This window comes from Polyodon spathula, chromosome 3 (genome assembly GCF_017654505.1).
Source record: "Polyodon spathula isolate WHYD16114869_AA chromosome 3, ASM1765450v1, whole genome shotgun sequence".
Taxonomy (NCBI): domain Eukaryota; kingdom Metazoa; phylum Chordata; class Actinopteri; order Acipenseriformes; family Polyodontidae; genus Polyodon; species Polyodon spathula.
The window spans coordinates 12789934-12801811 of NC_054536.1; the positions used below are offsets into that span (position 1 = coordinate 12789934).

Sequence of the window (11878 nt, forward strand, 5' to 3'; positions counted from 1 at the left end):
CACATGAACACAACATACACTACCCAGGAGGAACACAGAATCTCACAGACAGCGACAGACAGACCATTCGCCACTCCCCGCGATAGAGGATCAAACCATTTCATATTGCACAATTCTCTTAAATAAGAAAAACTTCATTTTATTTTATTAAACAATTCACTAGCTGTACAATTAGTTTACTTATACCACGATCGTGTCAACAAATTGTCGATTATATCAATATATAATGCAATTAAACAACTTTTAAAGACTGTACCACCCCCTTAAATGTCATTGGCATCGCCGCCCAGCCCAATGACTCTTCCAGAAAGTGCCGGTTGTTCAGCGCGGGGAGCTGGCGGAACAGAGTGCATAGAAACAGATAACTGCACTGATTTCAAAAAGATAGAATAAAATCAAGTAGATTTGCGTTCAGTATGTCTAATTTGGGGACTCTCGCCTTTGACGAGTATGGCCGGCCTTTCATTATCATCAAGGACCAGGATAAGAAGTCTCGACTGTCGGGCCTGGACGCACTGAAGGTACAGCAGATGAAGTACAATGAGAAGGAGTTTTCTTGTTAGCCTGCTAGCATCATATTTATTTAGTTCATACTTCTCTGACACAGTTAACACTAAAATATTTGGTATAATAAAGATGTATTTTATGACATAGATGAAAGATACGAAATAGAAGAGCAAGTTAATTGAATAATCTGCGAAAAGCAAAGAGAGGCATTGTACGCAGTACCACAGTAGTGGCTTCCTTTCTTTTGACAATAGCAAAAAAAAAAAAAAAAAAAAAAAAAAAAAAAAATGTTCGAACCGTAATTTTGCACGTTATTAAAGTTTAGGATGTAGCAGGATAAAGTGCGTTTTGGAACTGTGTTTTCACACCAAATATGGAGTTTTAATGTGTACTGCGCTGCTGGCTGTTAACCCATGTGCTCACATTGTCACAATGATGGCTCTGCGTGCTGGCCTAGTAGATCAGTCAGTAAACTGACTGACTCGCTCCCGCCCCCTTTGTGTGGCTGGCGTGCCTGTCTCTATCATGTTCTGTCAGTTCATGTAAGATAGAAATTCGTTTATATTAAAAAAAATAGTATAGTCATTTTTGTAACTGTGCTATATTTGTCACCTCCACTATTACCAGTACACATATTATGACTTGTAACTACTATAATTTTCTTGTATTGATTATCAAGTGGTTTTTTGAAGCATAATTTAATAGTGCAATGTGATTTTCAGTGCATGTGTGGCAACCAATAGCTGAGTTTAGCTAAAATATATTCTATTTGGACGTTAGTTGAAGTTCTTTAAAAAATAAAGTGATTTTTAGCATTTCAGTCATACATTGTTCCATCCAGGCAGTTTGATAAGTATAACTAACTTGTCTGTTTTATTTTCAGTCACATATTATGGCAGCCAAGGCAGTTGCTAATACATTGAGTACATCGTTGGGGCCTAATGGTAAGAGTCTGTTTGTGCTTGTGCAAGAATTGTGACGACCGTATGAAAGGTAGCAAAATATTGATTGCATATTACTGTTTCAGGACTTGATAAGATGATGGTTGACAGGGATGGTGAAGTGACTGTAACCAATGATGGTGCCACCATTCTGAGCATGATGGATGTGGAACACCAGATAGCAAAACTAATGGTTGAGCTGTCCAAGTCCCAAGACGATGAGATTGGAGATGGAACCACTGGTGTTGTAGGTAAGGGGACCAGTAGAAGTACTTGTGTTGTAATTAATGTATATGTTGCTAATTTCATAGTGATATACCAAGAAATACATCCTCTGGGCTTGAAACTCATTAGCAGCCTCCATTTGTCCATACCTGCAAAGAATGCATTCATTTTAAAAAGATAATTTTTTTGTTTGTTTTCCCAGTTCTTGCTGGTGCACTCCTGGAACAAGCTGAGCAGTTGCTGGACCGTGGTATTCATCCCATCAGGGTAGCAGATGGTTATGACCAGGCTGCTCGCATTGCTATTAACCAGCTTGATAAGATCAGTGACAGCTTCCCAGTTGATCCCAAAAACACAGAGCCTCTCATTCAGACCGCTATGACAACACTGGGCTCCAAAGTGTAAGTACTGTGAAGATTCTAATGTGTGTGTTATTGGTTCTAATCTGCTGTTTGCCCAAGTAATTACATCATACAATTGTATTTGTTTACAACCTTTTTGTGACACACAAAAACAGGTGCTACTTAATTTTCTTTAAACTAATCAGGCTTATTAAATTTTAATCATTCCCTGTATTTTCAGTATCAATCGTTGCCATAGGCAGATGGCAGAAATTGCTGTAAATGCCATCCTTACAGTCGCAGATATGGATCGTAAAGATGTTGACTTTGAGTTAATCAAAATGGAGGGGAAAGTTGGTGGAAAAATGGAAGACACACAGCTTATAAAAGGAGTGATTGTGGACAAAGAATTCAGCCATCCACAGATGCCCAAGGTTAAAAGTTGCTTCCCTTTCATATAGAGATCCTGTTTTACAGCTTTCTTGGATTGCTTTTAATTCTCTCTGTACTTCCCAGGTTTTGAAAGATGCAAAAATCGCAATTCTTACCTGCCCGTTTGAACCACCCAAGCCCAAAACTAAGCATAAGCTTGATGTGACATGTGTTGAAGAATACAAAGCCCTGCAGAAGTACGAGAAGGATAAATTTGAAGAAATGATTCGTCAGGTCAGTATTGTAGGGCCAAATCATTATTCGGCTTCCAAGCCAAAGGCTGGAAACCCTATTGTTAAGATTTTTTTTTTTGGTGTTTTTTTTATTATTTTTTTTCTTCCCAAAACTTTAAACTGCTGCTGCTTCGAAGCTGTGTGACTGATCAGGCTCTGAATTGGCAGCTAACAAGCTGGATATTTTGGCTGTCTGATACTGAAAATTATTTGCTGCTGCTTCCTTGCAGTTGGCGCCGTGACACATTTTTCGATAAAACCTTTCAAAATCTTCTTGGGAACCGATGAAGCGATTTGTCTGAAACTTGGCATATATCATCAGCATCCAAACCCGCATCAAGTTTGCGAAGCAGAAGTTGCTGTGATAATGTCAAAATGGCTGCCATAAATCTTATCGAAACATGCCCCTAAAAACAAACTTCTGCTGTTTGAAAACAGTTTGTCCAATAAACTCCAAAATTGGTAGTTATCGTCCCAGTAACAATGTGATACAAATATGTGAAAATGGTGATGTTTTATAAAACAAAATGGCCACCACTTATTTGTTTGCATTTGAAATTTAAACCTGCGTCAGTTGACAAACGATTTACTTTACTAACTCCAGACTTCACAAGCTTCTTCCCTGATACTATATCAATACAACTGACTTTTAAAAAATTGTGTTGACCGGAAACGAAAATGGCCATTTGATGCATTTTTTAGAAAACTTTCGAAATCATCCTGGGAATAGGTGAAGCGATTGATCTGACACTTGGCATATATCATCAGTATCCAAACCCGCATCAAGTTTGCGAAGCAGAAGTTTCTGCAATAAATAAATGTCAAAATGAATGCCACAAATCTTATCAAAACGTGTCCTTGACAGCAAACTGCTGCTATTGAACACCGTTTTACCAGCAAGCTCCAAATATGGTAATTATTGTCCCAGTAACAATGGAATACAAATGTCAAAATGGTTAGGTTTTATAAAACAAGATGACCGCCAGGTGTATGTTTATATCTGAAATTTAAAACTGCCTCAATTGATAAACTGTTTATTTGACTAACTCGAAACTTCACAAGCATCATCCTTGACACTGTAGCAATACAACTGACTTAAGAAACTTGTGTTAAACAAGATGGCTGCCTGGCACATTTAAAAAAAAAAAAAAAAAAAAAAAAAAAAAAAAAAAACTTCAGTGGAACTGCTGAAGTTGCTGATTTTAAACTTGGCACATTGAGAACTAAACACGCTTGGACGGGTACTGATACTGGGGCTTGGGAGCAGTAAAATTGCCTGGCAGTTCTAGATTATTATTATTATTATTATTATTATTATTATTATATTATTATTATTAATGTTTCGCAGAGTCATAAAAATGAATACGTAAGTAGATGCCTATGTGTGGACAACCAGCCTGGCGTCCCAGAGTGGAAAAAGTTCACAGTTTGGCCCCTAGGTTAGATCTCTTGAAAATACTGGACAATTTTCAAAACTCTTGTCAACAAAAACAACTTAAGATGGAGATCTGACAATGTCAGCATATAGCGCATGAATGACCTATAAAAAGAAAACGTTGAAACGAAATCAATTGTACGATTGGTTTGCTTGGTTTTCATAACCAGTGTTTCTTCTATGCAGACCACTTGCTTTGACTTAGGGGTCTTATAGTTGTCACATATCAATAAAATATAGCAAAAGCTGAAAGCACAGAACTTAAGTAGCTAAGGCTAAATCGTCATTGCTCACTGACTTATTCACATACCTTTTTAAAATAAAAGTTAACAGCACATTGATATTAAAACCATTGTTTTGTAAACGGGGGTATTTCAGAATGAAAGAAGCTGCAATACCCATAGCTACCACTGTAGATGGACTGATCACTATAATTTACAATGGCACAAAGCCAAGCACATTTCATCGAAGGGTTTAGATGAGATCCAACCTCCTGGTAAAATCTGGCAGCCGACAATTCTCTTAATCATTACAAGAACTATGGTGAATCGCGTTGAATCACTACCAGTTAATTTTGAAAACTTTTGTATTTTGTTGTTCCTAAATGACATGCTACTGCTGGAAAAAGGAAAACAGTTTGATGCATCACAAACAGCTGCAAAACGTCCTTTAAGAAATTTGGGGACTGACATATTGATGAATAGAGCCCAGGGTCTTTTCAAGCTGTATTCTGTTCTCTTGTTAGATAGATTACAAGTTGTGTCCACTAAAACTGCCACATTGCTTTTAACCTCTCTGGACATCAGTGCTACAGATGTCTGATTTTTTTCATGTTTGCAAACTATTTGGTTGGTTTTTGTATTAATATTTGACCTTTTGCTTTACAGATTAAAGATAATGGGGCTAACCTAGCAATTTGTCAGTGGGGCTTTGATGATGAAGCAAATCATCTACTGCTACAGAATAATCTACCTGCTATCCGCTGGGTTGGTGGGCCTGAAATTGAGGTGAGTAGAATACTCCAGTTTATATAAAGGGATGAAAAAATGTTCCTGCATTAAATAGGAATTTTCCTTACTACCAAGCCATATATACCTGTTCATAAACTAGACATCTTAGTAATACTAAAATGAGCTTTGCATAACATAGTTTAGCCTAGATTGTAATATCCATCAATCAGGATTTACAAAGTTTATGCACATTGATAAGAAAAAGCACTGCATTCTGGATTTGGTTGTGAATTATTTGTACAAGTTGCCATACAAGATGCCAAAATAAATACATTGCATTATGCAAATCGTAATTAAACCAATCCCTACAAATAAATACTTAACTGTTATCCACTTTTGATAAAAAGTGAAATTTGTGAAGTGGGGCTAAACATTCTTTTTTTTTTTTTTTTTGTCCATTAGCTCATTGCTATTGCAACTGGTGGACGCATTGTTCCGCGATTCAGTGAACTCACGCCCGAGAAGCTTGGTATTGCTGGAATTGTCAAGGAGATCACTTTTGGTACAACAAAAGATAGAATGCTTGTAATTGAGGAGTGCAAGAACTCAAGAGCTGTAACCATCTTTATCAGGGGTGGAAACAAAATGGTAAGAGGTTTTTGTTTTATTCCCTTGTAAACCATTAACCCTTTGCAGTCCATTTATTCAGTGCTTGTCAGGCGTGTCGGGTCCAGTTTATTTTTCAGAGTAAAGCTGGTTTAAAAGGCTTTGAATCGCAAAAGGACACTCGGTACTGTATCTCACGTACCTCTTTATAGATGTGCATACTGGTAAATGCTCTCCTGATCACTCGTTTTATCACCAAACTCCTCAATAATGCGATCCAAGTCATTATTTTATTACTACAACATCTCAAAGTGCTGCAAATGTCCGTCATATTCTTTGAGTGCTGGATGCAGAAGCAGCTATCTCCATTGTTTATGCCCGTGTTCTCTGTGGTGCATGGGGCTATCAGATATGCCCTTTTTGTTTTTGGCTTCTATCGGTCTCACTGTGCCATTGAAAGGTTTTCTTTGACTTTTTCCAGAGAAAAAATGACCTGTGCTTTACGTCTTTTTGATGTTGGATAGGGTCCAACATCAGACTGGAAAGGGAAAATTGTAATGTTGAAACCAGGTCCGACATAGGACCGCAAAGGGTTAAACACGTTGCATATTTGTTGGATTACCGCTTTCCTGGTTATCCATAGTGGCCTACTCTTTTAAAGGGTATTTATTGGTAACCAAGACAAATGTTTTAAGCAGTCTTTTTCATTTGTAATTAGTATTTCTAAGTTTAGCACCACTGAGTGTTTCAGTAGTTGTGGATGAATAATCTATTTGATATTTAAAACATTTGCATTTCTATGTCTCTCTTTTCCCTGCCCAGATTATTGAAGAAACTAAGCGAGCTCTTCATGATGCTTTGTGTGTAATCCGCAACTTGGTCCGTGATAACCGCATTGTGTATGGAGGCGGTGCTTCTGAGATCTCCTGTGCTTTAGCAGTTAACCAGGCTGCTGACAAGGTAAAGCTAGGGGATTTCTAAAATAACTTTCTTTGTTCTTTGGTGTAGAACAAAACCGTGCATTTGAATTGTTTGGAAACTAATTACACTTGAAGACATTTTCTAAAGAAATTGAGTGAATTTTGAAACTAACATTCAGACTAGATAATTCTATGGTATATTTAATCAGAGTGAAAACATTATGAAGAAAACAAATCGTCAGACCGTCATCTGCTTGGAGAGGTACAACACACTGTACTTTAGGTGGATATTTGCCTGATAGAACCCTAGTCATAGTCGGACCTCAAAAGGGAAGCATTTTCAGTGTGCAGAGTTAAATGTCATTTATTGGAGAAGATTACTTTGCTGGAAGACCAAGAGATTATCCTCCTATATATATTATTGTTTCTTGTAAAAGGTTATCAGCATGGAAAGGAACACATTTTTTCTTTTTGTCCCCCCCCCCCCCCCCCCCCCCAGTGTCCTTCTTTAGAGCAGTATGCCATGAGAGCATTTGCTGATGCTTTAGAAGTCATTCCGATGGCACTAGCTGAGAACAGTGGCTTGAATCCCATCCAAACGATGACTGAAGTTAGAGCCAGGCAGGTGAAAGAAGACAATGCTGCACTTGGTATTGACTGCTTGCACAACGGCACAAATGGTACGCTTTGATGTTTATTACGGCTTTATTAACATTCTTAAAATCTGATGTTTTAAACGTTGGATTTGTATGCATATTCATTTGTATGTACTTTAAACACCTGAAAATACCATGTTTTGGTGCATAACTATAATATGGCAATTTTAATTTTATATGTGACTAATGAACTGTACAAATATGGTATTTGGTGGCATTGCTATATAAATTCACATGTCTGACTTTTCTGGATAGTTCTGTAACGATAGTATCTTCCCTTATTTTTAATTGGACTATTTTTCCCATACAGATATGAAACATCAACATGTGATTGAAACTCTAATCTGTAAGAAGCAGCAGATTTCCCTGGCAACTCAGGTGGTAAAGATGATCCTGAAAATTGATGATATCCGCACCCCTGGTGAATCTGAGGAATAATAGCACACAAGCCATTGTCAGTTTTAAGGCTGCTTTGTCTTGAAGCGCTTCTGGAGAATTGTCAAACCAGTACAATTATTTATTATTTGATACTGCAAGTTGTCTCTCGGAAGAACTGTAATTGTACTGACTGCATAAATAAAACATTGATCTGTTCAAGAAGTTTGTCTGATTTAATGGTCATCAGTAAAGGTTTATGGCTGCTATCCTGGATTTAGCATGGTGACTAATTTATCATATTTACACTACTCGGATTGCAAAACTAGTTGTGATGTTAGTAACCTGAGGCATTGTGAGTGTTTAAAAGTGCTTTTAGTCACCGGCAGGAATAGGCTTAAAATAAATTATTTTAACCCTAAAATGTAGGTGAATAATGTTGGTAAAGTCCCACAATGCACATGTACTTGTAATAATGTGTTTAACAAGATTTGAAAAACATTATTGTTAAGTACCTATGTTAAATGTTATGGCATGTTTTCATAACCATACGCTACTTAACATTGTACGTTATAAGCCAGCATTGTCTTATTTCTGTGGCTGACCTGAGGTCACAAGCTAGAGCCCTGCAGCAGGACTGGGTTCCCATGGAACCCACGGAACCCACGGACATGATAGGAGCGGGGAAAATGTACTTTGTTGCAGGTGGGCACTCATTTCAGATCGCAGTAATTTGCAGGAACAGATTAAATATCACCTTTTTACAAAGAGTAGGCTAATCAGAAAATTCCTTTTGTTTTGAGCTTTTCTTTTGTATAAGTATTTAGCTCCCGCACTCTGAATCCGGGTCTCGTTCTGTGATGTTACATACGCAGAAATGACTAAATATTGCACAGTCAATTGATAGCTGATTGAGTTAACTGGCTCTAAGAATATAAAGTTTACACTCCTACACATAGTGAAGATGTCTTACAGTAGCAAAGCATTTTTGTTACATGGTTTGAGCAAGATTTGTTTTACTTTGTACCTGCTTGCTAAAACATGAAAATTCAGCCTGGATCCCATTTGTTAAACTGATTAAAATAAATGAGTAAACCATTATGTAGTAGTTTTTTTTTTTTTGTTTAGAAGAAAAAAAACAAAGTAGTATCGGGAAGATATTTGCATTTGGAGAAAAAAATGTGGGAGTGGGTTTTGCAGGGCTGGCTGGACTAGTTAAAGGCACTTTCACTTGAACTGCCCAAGGTATGAAAAAACTGGAACGACAGCATGTGCTGTTGTGCCTAAAAAGTGTTTTTATTTTATTTTTTAAATCTAAAATATCTGTTGGAACGGATCAGGAAATGTTAAACGTCAATGGACGTGGATGTTAGTGCTTGGAGATTGGTGTGAACTGGGGAATGCAATTAGTATGAACCCAGCATCACTTAATGTAAATTTTATTTTCTTTTAAGCTCAGCAACAACGTCTTACTTATAAAAGTTGCTTGCACAATATTTAACAAACTATGTAAATAACAACTATGCTAATTGTTGAAATCATTTGTAGTGGGATTGACTGAACCAGGCAATTTTAAAATTAATTTCCAGCGCTTTCAAATTTGCTGTGAGTTTGCAATTTACACTGAAATGACTCAAAATACTAGCAAGGGATCTCATGTCACCATGCATCTGAGGAAATTCAAATAAAGGTTATTAATCTATCAACCCTGACAACAGAGAAGATACACCTCCCACGTTCTAATAATAATATACTTTTATATTCAGCGCCTGATACCTCTATTTAAATAAAAAAGAAGTTCCTTGCTTTTGGCTCTGCATGCTTAATTGTGACTGCAATCAGTTATCTTATAATAGTGCCTGTTATGTTGAGTGCTGTTTAATGAGGTCCTCAGCAGGACTAATATGTTAAGCCACAATGCCTAGATTTGTATAAAGTGCATGTTGGTATTGTAACTACAATGTACAGGCCTAAATATAAACTGAAAGTAAGACTTTTTAATTTTGTTTTTAAATAAGCTGTAAAGTCTATACTTGCTATAATACGATTAAACATGTAATATGTTTATTATTATGTCCATAATTTGTGCTGGGTTGAAATTATGCTTCACTGAATAATGTGATGTACTGTCTATTTTCCTCTTTGTAACACACATTCATTGAAAATGACCTTGAAACTTTGCTTAATGGTTTATGCTCAACACTGTTTGGTACACATATTGTTTTTACAGAATACATAACGAAATCCAGTGGTCAACTCATATTTAATTGCCAAGATAAAGCATTATGGTATATATACTACTTAAGATGTCACACTATTAAAGTAAGTAAATTATGCTTCAATACCTTTTCTTTTATAGTTCTGACTGCACAAAATTGTAATGGTGGCCAGTAAAATAAAGCAGGTCCTGTTTATTATTATTTAGATCAATCCTTAAGTTAATATGGGTACCAGCTTGTATGTAGTTTACAGTGGTGGTATAGTTCACAATACTTTATGATTTCAGGATCATAAAGCTGCAGTTTAGTAAGCACAGAGACCTTGGCTGCATTAATTGTCCTTAGTTAATCTTTGTAGGATGAATTAAGTACCTACCTATAAACCTCCTTTAACCTTGTACATAAAACAACCACAAATGTACATTGATTTTAAAATTCTATTTATAATTTAGTAGTAGCAATATTCATTAAGTAACGTAACAGTTCACAGCTTGTTCATTGAATGTTTTACAGAATGGTTCTTAAGATGCTGCAAGATATAAAATTACGGTTTTTAGTATCATGAAAAAGTTGATCACCATGACCTACATCTACAGTAGGTACAGAATAGCATTTTTTTTAAAAAAATGGAAATGCACACCAAAACACTAGAAAAGGGATTCCCAATATATAACCAGGTGCCTCCTTAAATCCCCATATTTTGATATGCTCAATAACTTGTGCTTTTTAATTACAAAGTTTTCTAATTACAATGCAGGCGTTGAATACCCACATACAGGTGCCTCCATTATATCCCTGCGTGGGATGTTAAAGCACCAAGTCAAGAATTTTGATGTTAAAAAATATTTTATTGTCACTGAATCATTTAGAGTAAATGTAAACCCATCCACCTTAATATACATAATCTTAAGAGCAATACTTTACATTGTTCTGTCAGATTGTGCAGTTGAGAGCTTATTTATTAAAGCTCCAACTGTTTTTTTTTGGAATCCTGCTTCAATACACACACCTTGTCTGCTTTTTAGGAATACAAAATGCAATGCAGCTCAAGCCATGCTAGATTTAACCCCCCCCCCCCTTTTTTGGATGTACCGTAGGTGAAAAATGCATCAGACCCCGTTAACACTTGTGATTTAAAGCGGCCATGGGCGGCTTCAGGGTCGCCTTTTCTCATGTGAACGCTCCAAAAAAGAAAAGCAAGCCCTGGGCCCGCCTATATTTAGGTCGCCATTTCAATGCAGCCAAGGGCCTGCAATGCAGGACCAGGGGCGGCCTTTACAGAAGTATGAACGCAAAGCAGACTAGGGCTGCCCTTCTATCACATTACCAATTTGATTTTCATGATGTTGGAGCTTTTTTTGTTTTACATTTGGAGAGGGGCAAAAAACATGCAAGAATTTTTTTGATTGTTTGAGAACCAAGTCAATACAAGTACCATATATAAACATTTAACACAGTCAAACTTGTTTTTTTTAAAAAAAAAAAAAAAAGCAAGGAACTAATTATTACATTTGAAGTAAAAAAAAAAAAAAAAAAAAATGTATTTTTTTTTTATTGATTAATGGCACTGGTAAGCTTGTAATTTGCTTAATCTGAAAGTGTAACAAATTGTATTTTCACTAATGTGTAATTTCAATGCCTCTTATATTGTTAGTCTATAGCCATATGTTCAGTAATATTCCAAGAAAAGGGGTAATGCTGATGTTCAGTCTTTACTTGTAACGATTAGGAACTAGAGCATAACAACGAGTAAACAATAGAATAGTTCAACGATCCATGTTTGTAAACAGACAGTATTCATGCAGATTAACAAATACATATAAAAATGAGAAGAAACACAAATAATGTATTTAGCATTATTTAATGCCATGTCTTTCCTCAGGAGGAAGCAGTAGTACCAATAGGTGGTCGTGAGTTTGTCTTGTAAATGTCAGTCATTGTGTACAACCTGGTAGTCATTTGCAATCCAAGTGAAGTATCCATTACAAAAATAAATATTTATACCTGCGAACACTAGCAAGTTGCTGTTTCCCGCATT

The 11878-nt window shown here is 36.4% G+C and overlaps 1 protein-coding gene across 1 annotated transcript; it reads left to right on the forward strand.

Moving 5' to 3' along the window:
• The first annotated feature begins 284 nt into the window (after positions 1–284).
• On the forward strand, positions 285–7840 carry LOC121312734 (T-complex protein 1 subunit epsilon). The gene is made up of 11 exons (XM_041244459.1): positions 285–521; positions 1391–1451; positions 1535–1699; positions 1876–2074; positions 2256–2448; positions 2531–2680; positions 5002–5121; positions 5527–5712; positions 6493–6630; positions 7090–7270; positions 7557–7840. Exons 1-11 carry the CDS (start codon positions 417–419, stop codon positions 7682–7684), a joined length of 1626 nt encoding a protein of 541 aa, XP_041100393.1. The 5' UTR covers positions 285–416; the 3' UTR covers positions 7685–7840.
• Positions 7841–11878: the final 4038 nt, after the last annotated feature.

Coding starts and splice junctions, on each gene's coding strand:
- LOC121312734 (XM_041244459.1), top strand. CDS start 417: ATGTCTAATTTGGGGACTCTCGCCTTTGACGAGTATGGCCGGCCTTTC. Junction 522..1,390: donor CGGGCCTGGACGCACTGAAG/GTACAGCAGATG, acceptor TTTTATTTTCAG/TCACATATTATGGCAGCCAA. Junction 1,700..1,875: donor TGGAACCACTGGTGTTGTAG/GTAAGGGGACCA, acceptor TTGTTTTCCCAG/TTCTTGCTGGTGCACTCCTG.